Source organism: Condylura cristata, unplaced genomic scaffold (genome assembly GCF_000260355.1).
Source record: "Condylura cristata isolate star-nosed mole 26May11 unplaced genomic scaffold, ConCri1.0 scaffold00004, whole genome shotgun sequence".
NCBI classification, from domain to species: Eukaryota; Metazoa; Chordata; class Mammalia; order Eulipotyphla; family Talpidae; genus Condylura; species Condylura cristata.
Window position 1 is genome coordinate 70,587,330 of NW_004567105.1, and position 22,455 is coordinate 70,609,784.

Below are 22,455 nucleotides of genomic sequence, written 5' to 3' on the forward strand. Positions count from 1 at the left end.
CACAAAAACACAGAGTGGTAGTAGATTTTAATCGATTCACCTACAGCATTAGGTGCTCACTGGTTGACCAAGAGCCAAAGAACTGACAGAACCCAGGGTCTCTTGCCTAGAAGAGTGCCAAGACAACTTGGACAGGCCAGATTATCTCCAAAAAACACCACCAGTCTTCAGACAAGGCTGACTCGCCGTGCCCTTGGCTGACCTCGCACTGGCTGACTGCAGCTGTCTCTCTGGTAGCCAGCACCTAGGCAAGTTCCAGCCTGCTCACAGGGAGTCCCTACGCCAATCCCCCCCTGAGGTAGCAGATGCTACAGCCTCCAAATAGGCAGAGCTCTGTCACCTTCCTTCAGATTGCAGCAGAAACCAAGTTCCAGGCAGGGTTTCAGATCCCCATGGTTCTTTCTCCCCACATACCTAGGTTCCCAGGCCATCAAGGTAAGAACTCTGTAGTCACTCACCAATAGATGCCAGATAAGTAAAAAGAGATTTAAATATACTCAATTGTTATGTATGTAAAATATATATAACAGACTCAGATTTTTCATTCTTTGAGCTAGCTTGCTCAACCTCAACAAATTTGAAAGTCAAACAAAAATCAACACATTTTCTAAAAAATGTGTATTCTAAGCTAACATATAAGTTGCATCTGACCTTAAGAGAATACAGAACTAGGAGGAAAACAAAAAATTGACACATTTCACCATCTCCCATCCCCTGATCAACTAACAAGGTAGTATCACCAGACATTTCCAAAAACTAACCCAAAAATGATACCAAATGATTTACTCAACTGAAAAATAAATGGAGCAAATCATAAGTAATGAAAAATTATGCCCATCTGTGATAAATTATAGTGTTACAGTTGTAAGAAGACATTTAAAAAACGCTTTCTTCCTTTCTGTCTCATACATTCACCAAAGGAAGTACTTTTTATTTCCCAAACCATCATTTGTCAAGGAAATTACAGAAACTATAAAGCTGAAGGTTAAACACTTTAAATAAGAATTCATACTCCAAGGAAGTAAGAATCTTTCAACTTTTATTTCTAGGATACATTCATCTGTAACCTTTTAGTTTTCTTTACAATTTTCCCCCTAAGAGAAATGAATACAATAAAAATATAATCCAACTACCAGCAATGTTTGTAACCAGAAAAGAATCTAAAATCTCTGGTGTGATAATATAGGATTTTTTAAAAAATATAAACTTCATACCAGAAATAAAGCCTGAATATTCTCTTTTTCTTTAAAAATATAATTTTCCTTCTTTGCTCTTCCATGTAAATCTTATAATCAACCATTTATTTCTAAAGTGTATTTTTAAACTAGTAATTTTAACACTACCATTTTTTCCTACTTTGTATCCCATACTGTACTTTAAATCAACTAATAATTGCAGAACTGTTTTTAAAAATGAGATCCCAGTAGATTGGAGCAAGATTCTTCAAGATTTACTAATTAAAAAGAAAAAAAGCTACCAGTAGCAAACTGAAACCAATGTTAACAAATTGCATCTTATTGTGTTTATGAAATTTAAAAAATATGTACAAAGCACTTTTGCAAACTGTAAAGCCTCTAAGTGGACATTTTTTTTAATGTTTTGACTAGAAAGTCTGCTGACTAGGACAAAATGTAAGGGACAGAAGGCTCCGTGAAATCTTGTTTTCTGTAACAAATTTGAGAAGGAGAGTATAAGTTGCAAAGAAGTTGGGGTGTTGGTTGACAGATGTCTCACAAATATTGACTGGTTTGCAGTGACATTTTTCTTAATTAAGAATAAAGACCAAGAGACTTAGGAACCCAGCACTTTACACCAGACTAAAAAGTCAGGCCATCTGTCTCCAGCTAAGGATAAGAAATCAGAATTTTTTTCCCCACTTATGACTAGTTCCTCTAAGCAGAGCTTCCTTATCACTTAAAAGTACTGATAGTATTCCAAAGCCCAACACAAATGATCTGTGAATGGTCTCCTTTCTGTAGTTTTGAGATGATCAAAAAGTCTAATGTAAACATAGGTACAACATGCCTGAACAAGAATGACACTTTACCTTTAAATAGACAGCATTAACCACAACTACATTTTGGAATATTTTGTGGAATATAGAAAACTAAGCAAAGGATTAAAAAGTTCGGTCACAAAGTCTTCTCAATGAAGGCTTCCCTTGCAAATCAGAGAGGAGAAACTTCTAAGAGCCACCTTAATGAAACTAGACAGGTTTGCACAGACCCAACAAAGACGGGTTGCAAGAGTTGTCTATCTGTATCCAGACAAAGGTGACCTAAAGAAAGCACACTCAATCAGCTAAACTATGAGTGAACTAGCAGGAGGGAATGGGCTTGGTTTGCTGCAGAAAAAAGGTTTTGCTAACAGAGCCAAACAAGTCTGGTATGCTGGAAGAATTTGCCACAGGGGCTGTGGAGCCTTTTTTCCTACCATTTCTGAAAAACCTTCCTGTGGTTCTCGGAGCAGGCCTAGCCTACCACAGAGAACAGGCTAAATGGCCTTAAAACTTCTCTTTTGGCCCTCTAACGCACTCACTCTTTTCTTTAGTGCTGTCTTTCCCAAAGAGAATATTCAGGCCAATTTTTTTGTTTTCTCTGCATTGGGAAGAATTATAAACTAACAATTTGAAATACCCCAACTCTCACTGAGTATTATTAGGTCATCATACGAAACCTTTAGCAATATGGAAAAGTTAACTTAGATGCCATTAACACATCAAACAAGCCCGTAACATATTTTGATGATTCCATAATAAAAGTTGGCAATGATATGTAAAACCTTTTTGCCAAAGTTTTAACTACTGGACTTTAAACCAATTTCAATTCCATGTAAAATTATTTGTATCGGAGTAACATGCCTTTGTATTTTCTACATACAACAAAGATTTTTTTTAAATATACATATTTTTTTAAACCAACCCACTCCCTTTTACAATCACACCTCAGTCCAACATTTAAAATATAAACCCAAACTATCAATGAAAACAACAATGGACCAAGTGACAGAATAATTTAAATGAAACAATAATGAAAAACAGTCAGCATCAAAACTTAAGAAAACAAACAGTCAATGGAAATCTGCTCATATGCTTAATGTGTTCAGAAACAAACCTCACACAGAACAGATCCAAGAGTGCTTCCAGACAACTCATTCCTTTCTCATTTTCTCATTCCATGACACATGGCTCACTATTTTTACTTAAGTTTATACAGTGATTAGTCTAACAGCAGAGATTAATGTTAAATACACAACCTATTCCAGAATTGGCATATGCTCCCCACAAATCTTTTATGTGCTCCCTGAATTATAAAATGGTCCAATCTTTTAGGAGCATAAACATGAAAGGGCTTATTTCTACTCATATACATTGTGCATTAGATGATATTAAGACAATAAGGTGGGAGAAAGGAATAGAAAGGTACATTAAATTTTCTTTAAACAATTCCATTACAATAGACAGTATTGCCAATGACATAAATTTATTTTAACCAAGTTATTAAAAAAAAAAAAAGGGGAAGATATTACCACCAGAATGTCTATCAATTTCTTGGAGAAGCTAATAATAAAACATTAAACATACATATTTGTATATTTATTTGAAGAATCTTTGGTAGCAATTGTGTTTCTTCCACATTATAGGACTTTTCAAAATAAACTGTCAAAATTAACTTACTAATCAACATAGGAAAGATAAATTATAGTACTCTTTTGGTTTTCCTATAAAACATTCTTGAACCTGATTGTTAACTTGTATTAATCATGCACTTAAACACACGGTTTAACTTACGTACAAATAAAATGAGACTAATCAGAAAGAAATTAGACAGTAATGAGAATCAATGACAAAACATAACAATGACAACTGTTCTTAAGTAATTTATTTTTAAATTATAAGATTTACAATGCTTTGATTAAGCAAAATAGCAAATGGAAATTAAACCAAATGAATAAACCAAAACAGAAAGAAAACTAGTGTTCTTGAATCTTAGTACTTAAGCCACCATTGTAAGTATCTGATGTCCCAATCACATCTTGTGTTGACGTAAGTATAATCATTTCAAACATTTCAGTTGTGGGTTTAATTTCTCATTTTCAGCTTTTGTGAACTGTAATGGAATTTATTTCAAATCCTATTATACCTAATGTCTGTACTGCAACAGCAGTAAATCTCACATGTGCAATCAAATGTGGAAACGGGGCACAGCTTTTAGCTGCAGACCGAAATTATACACTGCATTCAGTACAGTAGAGTGCATTATATTAACCAGAACGTAGAGTTTAGTACACTTATTGCAGGGTTGGTATTTCTTTCCCTTTGAACTGAACCAGCTGAGCTTCTGAGCTGACATATTACTGCTGTGTATTACTGCTGCGGATAGTAAGACTGCTGGGGGGGCTGAGGGAAAGGGTATGAAGGCTGCTGGGGTCCTGGATATGGAGCCTGTCCTGGGTTCTGATGATACACTGGTGGATATGGCATATTATACTGGCCATATGCATAAGGATTATAGCCCATGGGCATGGGCATTTGGCAATACCTGGTAGGAAAAAGAATACCAAGAAAAAAAAGGATTAGTAAATTCAATACTAGAAAAACGATACATCTAGCAATTATTCTAAAACCAGTATTTTTTAAGAAAAACATTGTTCTCTATTTCTCAGTCTACTAGAAATAAACAGAGAGGAAAAAATAGCTACATAAGGTAGTTGTTAGAATAATGAGGTCCAATCCTATTATTAATTGAAATGAAAGAACATCGAGAGTTTAATACTATCCAGAAACTGTTGGTTCAAAGAGGACTACTCAACTATTACAAGGAATATCAATGGAGACCCTTCATGTTAATATGGTAATCTAACTACATTCCTATTTCACAAAGCTCAATATTATAATGCACATAGACTGTTTATAAAGTTCTAATATTTGAAAGAAAGAATATATTTACTGAGTTTGGATCACATCTTAGTAATCAAATGTCTTGACTTTTAAGATTAACAATATATCTCCTAAAAAGCTAATCTTTAAGAAAGAGCATTCTGTAACTAGAATTCTGTTCAACATTTTATTAGAATGCCAATATTCAAAGTATAGGTCCATGAAGGCCTTCTCGTTCATACTATGCTAAGTCAAAAAAGGCATCTATCTCCTTACCTAAATAAAAAACACAGACTTTCTGAATACCATAGAGAGGATCTATATTTAATATAAACCCATTATGTAAAAACTAAAAACATATATAAACACAGGAAACAGCTACTAAGTAATTGGTGCTAACATTATTTTTATTTCTGTAATAACCTGACAATATAACTTATTCATGATACCTCTGTTCAGTGAAAGATGACCCTGTTTTTTAAAGGGCTAAAAATATGAGCCATTTAATGGGATAAACAACATTCCTGCCTTACCCGGGATATCCTGGATAGGTGGGGTAGGGGGGTCCCTGGGCCTGAGGAAGGGGAGCTGAACCAGGCGTTGGTGATGGAGCTGGTACAGCAGTCATAGTACCCACTGGAGCTGAAGCAGTAGCAGAAGGAGCTCGATTTGCTGGAAGCACAGGAGGTGGAGGCCGAGCTGGGGGCTGGGGCTTAGGCTGTAAGAAAAAGTTGGCACTATCACATATTTCATGTTTCTCTCAAATTGCTATCAATTAAAATAAATGCAAGTATATGAGAAACTGCAGGATCCAGCCCAAGTTTATATTTCTGATCCCCATTTTTTAACGTTGGCTTATTGGTCTAGAAATTATCACAACTGAAGATATTAAGTATGAAAGAACAGGTCAGATATGGTTATCACTGTACTCCTGGTCCCAGTATTTTTACATGAACATTTTCAAACACAAGAAACAGACTGATGTAACAAATGACAACATATTTGCCAATTCAGTAATTATTAACATTTGTCCGTATCTGCTTCACCTATAGGTTACATCTCATATATTTATCTTATATATTGCCAAAACCATATGAAAGTAAGTTGCATATTTTGTGATAAGTCCTAAAGACTTCATCCAGCATACAAATCCTAATATTCTGCAGAATCAATATCATTGCACCCTAAGAAAATTATTCTTCAATATCACTGAATATCCCCCCTCCACAGTCAAGTTTCCCTATTTATCATTAAAAAAAAAAAAGGTGTTTTTACGAACCAAGTTCTAATCAATCTTCAAATACTGTATTTTAATTATTGTGAATCTGTTCTCTTTAAATCTTGAATATTCCCTTTCACCTTTTTTCTTCTATGAAACACACTTTGGGAAATGACCAAGCCATGAATCTCACAACTGTTCCAATTCTAGATTTGTCTAAGTGTTTCCTAACAGCATCATTTAACATCTTATCACTGCATCTGCTGTAAACTTAAAGTTGGGTCTACTGACGATTTAGGTTCCAAACATTTTTTGGGCAAGAATTCATGCATGATGCTATACTGTTCCTATTACACAGCATGAGAGGTTTGATCACCTAATGAAAGTAGCAATCATCTCCAATGTAAAGTGTATTTTATTCTTTCAACAAGCGATCATTAATTAAAACTTCCATTTAAAAACTGTTTGCTTACTGACCGGCACGGTTCTTGGTGCTGGAGTTGGAGGAGTTGGTGAATGTCCCCCCGCTGGAGAGGACTGGTAGGCAGGTGTAGGAATTGAAGGAGCACTAGGTTCTCTGGCAATGCTTTGTTGCAAGTCCCTTTAAAAGACAAGTGTTAAACTCAAAAAACTATATACAATTAATACATTTCTATTGTTGATTAGAACTTAAAAATATTTTTTCTTATTGCTATTTAATAAAATAAACTCCTATTTCTCAGTAATTGAAAAAAATAAATAAATTTTGTCTCAGTGATTACAATTATAGCTAGAATGAGGAATATGTCAAACCAGGGAAGTGCTTCTAAAGACCACCCACAGTAAGAGGTCATCTTTAGATGAGACCTTATTACAATAACCTATCTTATCAGAAAAACTACAACTACTCAATGACCAAGCTATACCCAAATTACTATTACTATTACCCAAACATTACATCAGGGTTTATAGACAACAAATCAACAGGTAAGAAAGTGAATCTGTTAAAAATATTGCAAAAATTTTCAGATGAAAATATTCAAAGAAATACGGCACTGATGTATTTTATGTTGAGACCTCATAGTTTATATGCCTTAGTTTTGAACATCTTTGTTCCTTTTTCCTGACTCTAACATATATATACCCTTTCTACATAAGTTTCATTAAATTTTGTTCTTATATTTACCTTTATAAAGATAGTATTTTCATATGGATCAACTTTCTAATTATTAGCAAATGTCAAATGAAGACTTCAGGAAGCAATTTTGCTGACACTTTCTGAGCTAGTCACACTGTCTTCCATCTTTTGTAGCTCTCGTTTTATGACAGGAACCTATCTGCCACTTGTAGGCAAACTCCCTGCTTAGTGGCATTTTCTGAGATGTGTCACCTTGAGTTACTTTTTTACCATTTCTGTGGTATCACTATGCTTTCCTACATGAAGAGTTTGGTGTTTGTTTGTTTTTTTCTTTCATCCTTTTGTTCCCAAATCATACTGCTTGCTTTCTGCTTTATAAAATACCCAGAAGAAAAAGGAAACTGGTAACACACAGCAAAGCTCAACCCAAAAGTCACTTCATATGATTTTCTTGAAAGAAAAGTATTTTAAGTACAAGCTGACACAAAAACAAACTTACTTTAAGAGTTCATCTCTTTCGGTCTTCCGTGCAAACACTATATCACTGCATTTGTTCTGGAATCTTAACAGGAGTTCAGTCAGGTCATTGTAAAACTACAAGCAAAGAACAAATGTAAGTAATTTTTTAATCTAAGGTAGAATACAATCTATAGCTCATTTATCAGTATGGCTAAAGCACTAAAAAAGCGTGCATGAGATACACTCATACCATTTAAGTCCAACAACTTAGTATTAAATATGACCTAAGAGTCCTAAAGAAAATAAAAGTTTGAAAATCATTTTTAGAGAACTCCATAACCAAAAATTACCTAGCAACAGCTATGTAACTTCCACAAATGTTAACTATATAATAAAGATACTAAACCCTTTCAAGTAGAAAAATTAGATTTGCACATTTACTTCAAAAATGTAGGCATGATACAGAAACTCTGACTAGAATTTCCAGAAGTTCTCTGTAGAGTTTTCTCAGTATATCTATTTTGACAAAGCAATTTAAAACAAAGTATCTTGCTATCCTCTCTATTTAGAAGGCTTTACATATTTCTATTTCTCTTTAGAGAGTTTTACATTATATACAATGTGTTTACATCATGATAACTTTATTCAGTGATCATTTTGGAGTTAAAATACCTAAAAGAAATACATATCTAAAAGCAAGGGAATCAGTAAAGTAATTGGTAAAAACAAATATATGTATTTCCCTAAGCTTTCTAAACAAAATACTTCAAATGTTCAAAGCACTCTGAAATTCAGACAATTAAAGTCTATCATAATCCAAACAATCACCACAGAAGATATAAGCTACACCTGCCCTCCTCCTTCCCTACCACAAATCACTCACTCCTATTCTCTATTTCCATTCAAACTTTCCACTGCCACAAATTGTGTCATTAGCTGTTGATATCTCTGAGCTAATTCTTGCTACCAGGAACGCTTACATCCCTATTCTACCTGGTGAAATATATATAATTCATTCCTCAAAGTCCCCATGAAATGCTGCCACTTTAAGTTTCTTCCCTTTTATAATAAACCTCTCAGAGGCAAACATTGTTATTTAAAATAATTATTAAATAATAATTAAAATAATTATTAAAAATAATTTGGTCTAGCTGGACACACCAATTAACTTCCCAACTATATTTTCACAACTACTGTTTCTTTTGTACATACCTTTGTGCCCTCCTTCAAATTGTCTAGAAGTTCAACAAAGTTGTCATATGCAGTAGCTAAATTCTTCAGAACTTCTTCTCTTAAATTTGCTTCATTGTTACACTGCTTCATTTTAGAAAATTCCTGGTGTGAGACCTTGTTAAAAGATTTATACATTTATATTTACTGATCAAATTAAAGTAGCTCATTAATATATGTGATATTTTTCCAACTGAAAAAACATTCTGATTACATACAGAAATTACTTGAAGTTTACATATTATTTCTTTTGGGGTAGCACTACATTTTTAAATCTTTCCTTAATAGTATAACTATCAGTGGGTTTCTGAACACTGTAATGACTACAGATATATACTAACACATAATACAATCATAAATGGACAAACATAAATCTTCCTAAGGTATATAAATTTTACCTGAATGTTTTTTTAAAAAGATTTATTTATTTATGCATACAGAACTGGGGTACAGGCCAAAAATGCAGGGGCGGTGAAAGGATTCACCAGAGACAGAGTAGGGAGTGGAACAGGCAGATTGACAAAGTACACTGCTGAGGAGAGCACCAGGCAGGTCAGGAGAGGTCTGCCACACCATGTCGATCACTTCCAGGGTGAGGATCGAACTCATGCTTAAGTGGCTTTAGCTTCTTAGTGCTGTGCTTTAACCCGCTGCGCCACCAGGGAGGGCCCTTACCTGAATATTTTTAAGAAGTTCTTCCTGCTTCTTTAGAGATTCCTGGACTTTATTCGTAAGACCTCCATAGATTCGATCTAGTTCAGTAACAGAAAGTGTTTCTTCATTGATCACACCATCTTGAGCCAGAGCAGTCAAAAATTTGCTTGTCATGTCAAAATTCACTGCTTTTAGATCATTTTCCAGACCCTCTCTTTCCTTCTTTATTTCATCAAGATTTGTTAATAAGGATTTTAAGACATTTACAACCTAAACAATTTAAAAACAAAAACAAAAAACCTTAGCTTACTGCCCAAAAACAGAAATCAGCTTCAAGGGATTCTAGCGGAACTCAAAGAGCAGCAACAATAATGGTAACAGTAGCAAGAGCTTCAAGTTATTGAACAATTATTCTGTGCCAGATACTGTCCTAAGACACTTAACATTTAAATGTGATGTATTCTTTACAATACTCCACAGATAAACATGTATTACCTCTATTTCACAGATGGGAAAGGTAAGTCTCAGAAAAATTAAGTAAGATGCCCAAGATCATACAGCTATGAAAGAAGAGAGGTAGAACTTGAGACCTAAGTCTGACTAACTCCAAAACCAATCTGTTGAGCTCTCTATACAATACTTCCTCCCTGTAAGGAAGGTACATTTTTGGCAACTAAGTAGATATCTCATTTGGTAGACACAGACTGAGAGACAGGGATATAGAGAGATAGCTATACAGACAAAGACAGTTATACATAAATGGAGCATGCCAGAAGAGAGAAACAGATACAAAGGTACAAATCATGTGTACATTTTATATACTGGGAGAGAAAGAGAGATGGTTGTTACACTTCTCTTCATATCACAGAGTTCTAACTCTCTTACTCAGGCAGTCTATGACTTACATCCACATGATTCATATACACCACTTGTTAGTAATAGTGTTCCAGCATTCACGTGCCCTCTAGGGTGACCTGCAAGTTCCCCTTTTCACTCATCTCTCAACATTTCTACTGGATCATAAAGAACACCAACCCAACTACCTCATTCTGCTTGCCCCAGGGATGTTTGTTAAAAGAAAGCTAGGAAAAAGACAAAGGCAGAAAGTGACAGCCATGAACCCCATCCCACAACCCTATCTTTTCAAGTCCTATGGATCTCCTCACCAAATGACTGTTTCTAAGAATTTCTGTCCTAATCTTCATTCCACAGCCCTAGTAAGCTCCTTGACAGGACTGTCCTTACTTTATGAAGACCAAAATACCTGAGGGAAAAAATCTAAAGTTTCTTCTAAATAGGGCCACCTTTATTTTAGCTTCTGCTGACCACTCCATATCTCCTAAGTGTCCTAATTTAATGTTCAGTCTTTTATTTACTTCAGGGAAGTTTCTTTATTCCCAAGCCTCTGCCCGAATTAAATACTAAGAACATATTAAGTACCTTGAATTTAATACCCAGCTCACAGAGATACTCAATACATGGAAATTAGTACTACAGCATGTAACAGTATGAGCATAATTACCTATTACATGATATATAGCATTTTATTTGGAATATTAATACCTTTGTTTACTTCTGCATTTTTAAAAAGATGTCAATAAGGAGTGGGCAATTTATTATCTATAACAGCTTGAATATAGTTTTCATAAGCAGATACCACTCACATCAAAATACATCTTCTTACCTCACTGCCTTGCATGGTCTTTGCTGGGTTAGCAGAAGGGATAGCGGCATTCAGTTCAGGTTCTGGCTTACACATAAGGGCAATGGTGTCCCGATGAGACTGGTAACGTTCTTTCACATGTCCATCTGCTTGCACAGCTCTGTCCAAAACTGCTCTGAAGTTGGTTCCCTCTGGGGGAGAAGGGGAAATGGAGAATTTTCCCAGAACCCAGCACTGATTTCAACAATGTTAATGGGCTAGTTGTACTTATAGCTCTTTTTCCCAACTTTACTTATTTGTCCCTTTTATATGTCCCAATTCATTAGATAATTAAATCTCAGCTCCTGACAGTTTTCACCTTTTATTTTCAGGGGGAAAAAAAAATCAATTACAAAGCAAAAGTAACACTGTACCTTAAAATATATTTTGTGTTTCTGCCAATGAAATAAAAACTAATTCACATTAGTATTTTTACAACTCAGGAATATGCAAAGAAATCATTCACTCCAAAAACTGTTACAACATATTTAAACAGCATTCATCTCTTGAAAATCACTGCTTCAACTTAACATAAAAGAGAAAATATAACTTTAGAAAAATCTCATGGCATTATTTCCTTTTATAGAGATAAATAAATTCTCCAGCCACTTTAAAGACATAATTTATCCTAGCAAACACAAAACTCTTAATAATCAATGTCTTTTAAAGAATAAATATGGTTACAAATTAACTGTTAAAACTCATCTTTTATCGCCAAGGACTCACTATTAAGCAAGATAAATTACAACACAACACATAATCTTATTTATATGTTTAAAATATGAACAGGGCATAAAATGGAAAAAGAAATGCACAGTTATTCTTTTAATTTTCACTTTATTCCCACCTAAACAATCTGAACTTCTTACACCAAACATTTTGTTACCTTTGTTTTGTTTCGGTTTTTTAATTTTATACTGAACTGAGAGAAAATACTGTGCTTTCTTTTGCATCCAAACTGAAGTGGCTTGTGCTGAGCCCACCGAGACTTCAAATCCAACCTGACTGCAGTCTCAACCTCCCCCAGAATGTAGTGTTAACACAGTGTGGAATTTTCTGGTCAAGACCAATGAGGTAATTTTCCATTCCCCAAAGGAAGATGAGATAATCACCTTAAACACTTCCATTTATCACAGGTGGGTTACGTAAGCTGAAATTAATCTCCCTTTAATTTGTGACCTCCCTGGTACTGCCTTCAAAAAACTTGTCCCTTTTAGCAGTCCCTTGGAGCTCTCTTCTACTTGCTATAAGTGGTACTAATTCATGAATCCCTTCATTAAAGTGAATTAGGTACTTAAAATTTACTCATCTGAACTTCTGTTGTTTCCATGACAGCACAGTTTCAGTAAAAAAACAAGTCTGCATACACCTAATTTAATCAAGCAAAATATAGGTACAGATTTGGTATTTATTCAAGTGAATGTCACTTGTGCACATTTTTACCTGCTCTTAAAGGCTTATAGAGTTCATTAGATGGTGTCCTTTGCCAGCGTTCCTTGAATTTTGTTCTTAAATCGTTGTCAGTGGCTTCTTCTTCATCCAACATTCTTAATGACTTTTTAAAAGAAGGGAAAGCAACAATGAAATATCATCCCTGATGTGAAACTTAAAAATATGACTACTTTAAGCAAAAACTTTTAATATTAAAACAGAACACTTTCAACCTTCAAAGTGATAAAAGAGAAAAATGCTTAGTCAATATACAATAAAAGATTTAGAATTTCATCTCAGTTACAAAAAAACTAAAAATTAACATATAAATAAATACTTGTTTAATATATAGCTGAGAAGACAGGATACTAGGGAGCTAGAAACAAAAGATGCAGGGATTAGAGCCAATGGTACCTGCTAATTCCTGAGAGCTTAAGCAGGTATTTTCACTTTTACACAAGAATAAATATTTTAAGTTTTGTGGACTGTCAATAATCATCTTTTGCTTTTTAAAATGGTAAAAATAATCATCAACTAGTGAGCCTTATAAAAATCATTCACTAGCCAAAATCACTCCACTCGATATATCTTGCCAATTTCATAGGTCACTACTAGCTTAGAACACAAATTTAACGGAATGAGTATGAGACAAGACACAGGAGGTGCTTGTAAGAGTAGGAAGTCAGATCAAAGGCACAACCCTTCCTCAAAATGGGAAACTTCCAAGTGGGTGACATGCAGAGTTCATAAATAGTAACATTATTTGGGAATAGGTAAAATAAAATGGTTAGCAACCCAATTATCTCTCATTGATGAATGGATGAAAACAATGTGGCACATCCACATAGTGGGATGAAATGAAGTACTGACACGTGATATAACACAGATGAAACCTGAAATATTGTAAGTGAAGGCAGCCCAAATCAAAAGGCTACCTGCTATTTATGACTGCATTTATCAGAGATCGCCATATGCAAATCCACTGAAATGAAACCCCTATTAGTGGTTTTGAAGACCAGGGGAGAGGGGAATGACGAGTGACAGCTAATGGAGATAGGTTTTTCTTTTGGGGGGGTGATAGTGTTGGTGTTTACACAACACTACAAATGTACTGAAAAGCCACTGAATATTATACAGTTAAAGAGGTTAGAATGGTAAGTTGTATACTGATTTTACAAGACGGTCATGAGGTTCATTAACAAGCATTTATTTACCGATAAAATGTAAATGAACCCGTTCTCAATCAGAATTCCTTTGGGACTGAAGAACAGACACTGGACCACAATAAATTCACTGAGATGATGAATACTACCCTATAAGGCACAATAGGAAGAAGCTTCTAATCCTAATCTCCAATGAACACCAAGAGTCAAAGAATTTTTACTGAAAAAGCAAATCTCTCAAAACATACCTCATCTAAGATCTCCCTATTTCTTTGTAGTAATTCAGGTAATTCTTTGATCAACTGATCAACAGTCTGGATGCCTCCTCGTTCAATCACAGAGTTGGACTTAGTCAATATAGACTGAGGGACAGTATCTCCAGATATATCTTCAATTGCTGCTGGAAGATTAAGGGAAGCTAACACCCTAAAGAAATCAAAATGAGACATTCTATCATCTGAAAGTCTAAATCAGCTTCAAAACTTAATGTCCTATATCCAAATCAATAGCAATGAAATTAGTACCCCCCAAAACACAGTCAAGTCCCAGCAAATGAAAAATAACGCAAATATGGAATATGGTTAATAAAATTAAAACAAAATCATTAAAGTTATTTAAGATCATAGTAAATTAAAAGTAAAAAGAAAAATATGACAGCATTAAAATAAACTGAAAACCTTGGGTCCACATCTCAAACTTGAGTAAAGTCTTTCAATAAGCAATTAAAATTTTAAAATTGTACTTTAGGGCCTCCCTGGCAGCACAAGGGGTTAAGTCTCAGTACTCACTATCAAGCTATCACCAGCCACTGCAGCATGAGTTCAATCTCTTAGTCATGGAGCTGACAAGTATAACGCAGCAGACCTCTCCTGTCTTACCTGCTGCTCCCTCAATAGTGTATTTCAGTACATCTGCCTGTTCTCCCCACTCTGTCTCTAGTGAGTCCTCTCACCCCTGCACCTCTGGCCTACACCCCAGTTCTTGTATGCATAAATACATAAAAATAAATCTTTTTTTTTAATGCAGCCTTTACTCATACTTTATAACTGAAAAATCAGAAATAGTTATGTAATATAACCTAAGGCAAAATGTTAAAATAATATAGTTGATCTTAAAATGAATCTTCATTTATACTCAGTTTTGTGGCTTATTAATAACTTCTGTTATTTTGCTAGAAAAAGAAAAGTGAGGTCAAATCCATGTTTCAGCAAAATAAAAAAACACGAAAAGGCAAAACAGACTAGGGAAAAAAATTCTTAATTGCATGTATTTGACAAAAGACTTGCCTCCAAAATACATTAAGAACTTCTTAAAGATTAAAGAAAAATCAATTTTAGGGCCCTCTCTGGTGACGCAGTGAGTTAAAGCACAGCACTAAGAAGCTAAAGCCACTTTGGCATGAGTTCGATACCAGCCCCGAAGGTCTCATGAAATACTTCACATGAGATACATGAATGGATCTAAAGCAGATGAAGTTACTCAATATCATCAGTAATTAAAGGAATGGATATTAATGCAAAAAAGTATCTTGCATTAAAGAAATGAAACTAAAAATGAGATACTGCTATACACATGTAAAAATGGCTCAAATTAAAAAGACTGACAAAAGGCTAGCCCACATATGATGCAGCAGACCCTTTCTGAAAATGTACTTCAGGGGATCTACCTCTTGTGCTCCCCCACTCTGTCTCTGGTGAACTCACTCATCCCCACCCACAGCTTTGGCTACACCCCAGTTCTTCTATGAAAAAATAAATTAAGAAAAAAAAAAGAAATGGGTACATTTATTGTTTTGGAAATTATACTTATATTTTACTTAAATCAATGTATTATTTTCTCAATTTTCAAAGCAAAAATCAGTTCAGAATACTGAAGGTACCATGATCTTAGCTTAATGAATTCATTTCTAGCTCGCCTTTCCCTTAAATCAATATTCCCTAAAATACAAATTAGTAATCCAATTCCTTCCAACTATATTTGCTAAGGCTTAACAAATACAGTGTCCTCAAGAATTGTCTATATATGCAAACTAAAATGTTCAGAAACTATTTAAAGAACAAATCAAGCACAAAACATTTGAACTTTACAGATAAATTTAGGAAAATTAAGCTCTACTCACCCATTTGCCAAAGTGGTGGCTTCCCTCATTTGAGCAATTGATCTGTTAACTAAGTCAGCTTTCCTCTGATTATAGGCAGACAAAGCCTGCTGCACTGACACAGGAACCATCTTCTCAAACAGATCTAAAATCAGGAATAGAAATTTAACAAAAAAAGTCCAATACTCCAACTATAAAGTGACTTCTTATTTCCTTTACATTATTCATATAAAGAGTGTACAAATACTAGAGCTAAGATCAGAAATAATCACTACTGAAAGTACAAGGGTAAAGTGAATTTTTAGGTCACTATATTCATTGACAATGACTAAAATGAAAGGTTATCATTGAGCTTAAAGGCTCACTAGCAAAAGTGTTATAAATAAGAAGCACCGTCTCTCAGTTACACTGACTAGTGGCCACAGAGCCAAAATCCGGCTTCCTGCTCTACACTTCTAGGTGTGCATCAGCAGTCCCTCAGCCATCAGCAGTCCCTCAGCCACATGCACTGAAAGTGCCTATCTCATGAGGCGGCTGTGAAGAAAACATACACTAATTTTGTAAACTGCTTACAAGAGCCCCTCTTACCTGTTTTCTACATAGAAATAAGTTTTTAAAACATCACATTTCCTGAAAATAGAATATTACGCTTGAACACTCAGCTAAAGACTACCAACTATGTACATCTACACTGCCCAAGGGACACTACTTAAAACTAACAAGAATTCAGAGGTTTACTTGCTGAAGTGATATCTGTGTATGCTTATGTTTTATGTAGAATCTTAAATAATAAAACAAATGGTATGTTACAATGACAAATGCTGGTTTAAAATATTTATCATTACAACAGTTTCAAGTTTTCTGGCTGTTACCTAAGTTTACAGATGGATTATTACCATTTACTTTATTTTACACTTTAAAATTTCACTATATGGCCCTTACTGGTGGTGCAGCGGGTTAAAGCACAGCACTAAGAGGCTAAATCCACTTCCTCAAGAGTTCGATCCCTGCCTACCCAGGAGGTGACCACATGGCGTGGCAGACCTCTCCTGACCCGCCTGCTGCTCCCCTCAGCAGTGTACTTTGTCGATCTGCCTGTTCTGCTCCCCACTTTGTTTCTGGTGAATCCTCTCACTGCCCCTGCACCTCTGGTCTGTACCCCAGTTCAGTCCTTTTTTTTTAAATCTTTAAAAAAAAATTTCACTATATAACATTACAGTTTTATTCTCACATTCATTTGAACAACATGAATGAATATGTTCCATTCAAAGCACACAGTAACAATTATCATTCCAGATATGAAAAACATTTAAACAGAAGAGTAAGATTAAAATGCATATGAATACTTGACATACCAGTAAATTTCTGGCTGATGGGTACATTGACTGGGGTAGACTTCACAAGTGTGGCTTTGCCAATAGGATCCAGATCTTTAAGATCTGGTACTCGATCATGATAAATGAAGTCATTATCTTTCTTTGCTGCAGTGAGGGCACGGTTGATCTTGTCAGAAAAATCTTTCACATTGACATATTCATCATATCGAGATGCCACTGTTTTAATCAATTCTGCTGCATGCTAAAAATAAAAATGTAAAAATAGTTATTTTCCTAACTAGCCATCTAAGCATTAGTGGTAGTGGTTTTCATTTTTTTTTAATCTTTAATTTGAAGATAGCAGTTAATGGCAGAAAAACCTAGAAATTCTCCCATGACAAAATATTTCAAAAATTAAATAATACAAAGCAGACAGCTCTTACATAAGGTGAACTGCAAAGAAAGTGAAAGCAATCAGTAGGACAATGAGTATGAACAGACCGTGAGGAGGGGTGGTTAAAACAAATGTTATCTAAAACACTTAGAGAGACACACAAATGACTACCAATTACAATGCACTACAAGCCCTCCTAGAAACCTGGGAGCAACAATAGATCTTCCACCTACAGTGATCACATTCAACAATTGTTACCATCTACCATGTTTCTCTTTTCCCTTATAGCAACCTGTGTGTTTGGTTTTTTGGTTTTTTGTTTGTTTGTTTTTTTGCTTCTTTTGGGGGGAAGACTCATTTGTGATGCATCATGACCTTTTATCCCTAAACATCTAATATCTTCTAATAAGGACAAGCTCCTCAATACTGATAACCACATATCAAACAAATAAATAGTACTTTGAAAAAATTAGCTTTACCATCTTACCAGGTTCATTTGTGATTTAAATAACTGCCATAAGGGACTTTTTATATTTCCGTATCTGTAAGATATTTTTTAATATCTTTTTGAAAATTCTACTTTTAGCAGCTTTAAATATTCTATCAAGATGCTCAAGAGGACCCACCATCTAGAGTCAAAGAACTGCAGTAAGAAGCGCACCTCCCATGTAAAACCAAATACAATTGGTTCCTAGCCCTGGAAATGAATCCCAAGCAGAAATTTTATTCTGTTCTGATGTTCCTGACTCTGGACTGGTTTTGGTTTCTGATTTATTCATGACCAGCAAAACGTCCCCCCCCCTCCCCACTATTGACAGTAATAACTGAAAAGCGGACTTCTGGGGGTAATTATCTAAAGATCTCTGTCAGCTTCATAGGGTACTCTTCTCCACTAAATAAAAGATCACAGATACTATGACATATTGGCTGTCTTTTTTTGTCTGTTTTCTGTTCACCAATTTGAGCTCAAATCAAGTAAAAAAAAGGCCATGCCTATTAAAAGAGGAACACCTCATTTTTGAGATATAAATCCATGCTTGTGTTCTCTATTAACCTCTGACCTACAACTAAAGCTATAAAACTGAAAGTTACTGAGAGTTCCCAAATCACACTACTCCAAGATTCTCAGATGGGCCAGTCTAGCATGAAGAGTATTTTAAGCTAAGAGCATTGAAATCCCAACGCAGAAAAGCTTGTGTTCTTGCTTAAGTTTTTTGCCCTCCCCTAATCTGAGATCATCCTAACTTTTCCTAATCAGAGAAATGATCATTGCTATTGTCCTTCTCAAGCTACGGAACTATATGCCCCTATTCAGGTCAAGACTAAACCACAAATTAAGTGATGCATCTTTCTGGAGTATAATAGTTAACTTAGACTTTTTATATCAAAAACAAAAAATACATAGGTTAGGGAAGTCTCACTCAATTGTAGGTTTATCAGTAAACAAGTCCTCTCTAAGAATATCTAACCCCTTTTTGTCTGCATGTAATATCTTCTCCATCCATTCCCACCCCTGCTCTCCTTAGCACATCTAATGCAGAATAAATATCCCCAGTCTATTCCATTATTCTTTCGATGTGAAATTATATACACTCTCCACAACCCCAATCTTAAAAGAGTCCAGATGGGGTAGAGAAAATTTCCCTTCACCACAACACTATAAAATTTTAGGTCTATTTTGAAGAAGTTTCCTTTTCCAGAAGGGAATTTACAAATTAAGGTTAAAATTTCAAAAAGAGTTCTCTAATTTGTTTACAGAGACCAAATAAAGGCTTACTTGAATCTAACAGTACCAGAACCTAACAGTCCACAGAAAAACTAAACTCATCAAAATTAAATTTAAAAAAATCCCACAAAAACCCCTGCCAGAAGCATTTTTATATAATACAAATTACTATAGTCAAAGTGAATCCCTAGGCTAAGTAGTTTTATTTTAAAAAGTATACCTCTGGCCCTCCCTGGTGGCGCAGCGGGTTAAAGCACAGCACTAAGAAGCTAAAGTCACTTTAGCATGAGTTTGATTCCCACCTGCCCCGGAGGTGACCACATGGCGCGGCAAACCTCTCTTCACCCGCCCACTGCTCCCCTCAGCAGTGTACTTCATCTATCTGCCTGTTCTGTTCCCCACTCTGGTCTCCAGTGAAGCCTCTCGCCGCCCCCTGCGCCTCTCGCCTGTACCCCAGTTCTGTATGCACAAATAAATAAATCTTTAAAAAAAAAAAGTATACCTCTGTCTTCACCAACACATAATGTACTATAAGCATGTGTTTTCTGTTACCTAAGACTTGAGTTTGTTTTGCCATGAAAAGACTAACCTGAACTTCCTAAGTGATACCAGAATAGGATCTTCTAATATCAATTACATATTTAAATTTAACAGTCTTCCTTCCTACCCTCAGCTTATCAATACCCACAATGCAAACTCATATAAAGAGTCATTGCTCCACTGAAAGTTGCCCCATATTTCATAAACAAGTTTTTGATAACCCAGAGCCCACCACAGAGATACAACTGCACAGAAGGTACTCTGTTTACAAGACCTATGTACTCTAGATGCATTACCACCATACCCAAGCTATAGAAATATATACTCCTACTTAGAACAGACTAAATCACAAATTAAGTAACGCAAATTAAATAATGGACTGTTTTTTGTATTTTATTAATTTTATTATTTTTATAATTTTTAATTTTACATTTATATTAAAATAAGCATGGATAAAAGAGAACTGAATGCAAAGTTTACATGAATTTTTTAGACAAAATGTAGTATCTCAAAAAACAGTTAGCAGGTAAAGGCTAAAGATAAAAACCACCACTCATCTATGTTGATGGGGGCAATGAAGGCAAAAGTTTTCAAGATAGAATCTCACAAGAAAAAGGAACAGATATCCATATTTATTATTTAATATGGACTAATTAATTAATATTTATTTCCAAGAGACTCACCTGTAATCTTGCAATCTCTTCTCCAAATTTCTTTTGCTGTTTTGCCAGGATTGACTGGTGGTACTCAGCATTGGCCTGCATGATACAGTGCTTTGCAGCCAAGACAGGGAACACCTCCTGGAAATAAAAATACTGACCAGGGGGGAGTCCAACCACACAAACCACCACAGACAACATGGGATGCAGGAAGAAAAAGGAAAAGGAGACAGAAATTAGAATCACCCCATTAATGGTTTAGAGAAGGTTAGTCATTAGATGTAAACACAGAAGACCACATGATTTTGCATGAATTGGATTCAATGAATTCATCCTTTACTTCCAATTAAAAGAGAGGGTTTCTTTTTTAAATGTTAAGTAAAGCCAATTTGTTTTTACAATTGTCTTTCACTGAGCCATGAAGTCAACATTTTGTTTACAAAGAAGAAAGGAAAGCATGCATTAGAAAGAGAAATAGAATGGACATTCAGAGGAATACCAAGCACAGGACTTTAGAAGCTTTCTTATCAGACCTTACCCATCCCTTAGAGTTAGCTAAATCATCATTACTCACATATACTACTGAAATTGCTCTATAGCTGACTGTTTCATCACATTTAAAAGACAAAAGACAATAAAGTAAGTTCCCACTTAAATTCATAACCTGAGACTTTTTTATATAAATTATTTTTAGCCATATAGCAATTTAGTATCACATAAACACTAACAATTCAGTATTATATACTTAAAAACACACAACAGAGAAATACACTAAGTTAATGACTAAACTGATAATAAAAGTCCAAGGTGTTTTGTTTTGTTTTGTTTTGTTTTGTTTTGTTTTGTTTTGTTTTGCTTAGAACCAGGGTATAGGTCAGAGAGGATTTACAAGCACAGAGTGGGGGAACAGCACAGGTGGATTTACTAAAATGCACTGCTAAGGGGAGTAGCAGGCAAGACAAGAAGAGTCTGCTGTACCATAATGAGGGTTAGCTCTCTGGCCAGGAGCTAAACCCAAACCACCATGGCGATAGCACTGAGACTTAACCACTAGGCCACCAGAGAGGCCTCAAAATTCATTTTAAAAGAGCCAAAGCACAAACCAGAAAACCAGTTTTGTTGGCAGAGGTTCTTCTAAAATATCACATCCCAGCAGGCAACTTCGCTATTTAGGAAATATATGCTATACAAAATCCAAGAATATACTACACAGTCTCTGTCTAAACATCAAAAACCAAATTAATACCTTGTGTGCTTTCCTGACTCCCAGTGAATAAGTTCCTAGCTTCCTGGATCATTGCTTGCAAATATTCCAGTTTTATAACTAGAATATGAAAATACTTAGGAGCTTTATTAGTAAAAAGGCCAAAATAAAAGACATCTAACTCTCAAACTGCACTCATGCCACTTCTCAAGGTAAGGCTGGAGCAACTTGGTACTGAAGCAGGAGATTTTCAAGGAATACCAGGTATGCTGCAGAGGTGGCATCCGAGTCTTTGTAGGTGGCATTCTTCTCTCCGTGGCAGGACTGAACTAAAGGCCCAACAGGAGGTAACGGCACACTGTGCAGCTGAGCATGAACTCTTTCAGATGAGAAAAAGGTGAGAGGCGATTCCATAGCCAAGAGTCCTGGGCAAGTTTCTACTCATCTCTTGGTGTATTTTAAATCTCCAGGAATCTTCATATTAAATTCCTGACTGCTCAATTTCCAACTACATTAATGTGTATCACTGATGCACTAAACATGTTTTATTTTCACCAAGTAGTCTGAAATTTCATAATTTATAAAGGTTTTTGAGTGACTTATAAATCAATAAATTCCCCTATAAAAGATCATGTAACAAATACCATAAGTTATCATATAAATA

The 22,455-nt window shown here is 35.2% G+C and overlaps 1 protein-coding gene across 2 annotated transcripts in view; it reads right to left on the reverse strand.

Annotated features, from left to right (window-relative positions):
* Positions 1-1,018: 1,018 nt before the first annotated feature.
* The window catches only part of PDCD6IP (programmed cell death 6 interacting protein), a 43,992-nt gene continuing 22,555 nt past the window's right edge, over positions 1,019-22,455 (reverse strand). The window contains exons 7-18 of one of the 2 annotated variants that reach the window (XM_004676332.2): positions 20,612-20,743; positions 17,308-17,530; positions 15,974-16,097; positions 14,103-14,280; positions 12,704-12,815; positions 11,243-11,412; positions 9,580-9,828; positions 8,887-9,021; positions 7,715-7,809; positions 6,576-6,699; positions 5,413-5,597; positions 1,019-4,541 (exon numbers count right to left, since the gene is read on the reverse strand). In XM_004676332.2, coding sequence (XP_004676389.1) covers positions 4,367-4,541; positions 5,413-5,597; positions 6,576-6,699; positions 7,715-7,809; positions 8,887-9,021; positions 9,580-9,828; positions 11,243-11,412; positions 12,704-12,815; positions 14,103-14,280; positions 15,974-16,097; positions 17,308-17,530; positions 20,612-20,743 — 1,902 coding nt within the window. In that variant the 3' untranslated portion in view covers positions 1,019-4,366. The remainder of the gene's footprint in view (positions 4,542-5,412; positions 5,598-6,575; positions 6,700-7,714; positions 7,810-8,886; positions 9,022-9,579; positions 9,829-11,242; positions 11,413-12,703; positions 12,816-14,102; positions 14,281-15,973; positions 16,098-17,307; positions 17,531-20,611; positions 20,744-22,455) is intronic. The other variant, XM_004676333.2, reaches the window with a different exon arrangement.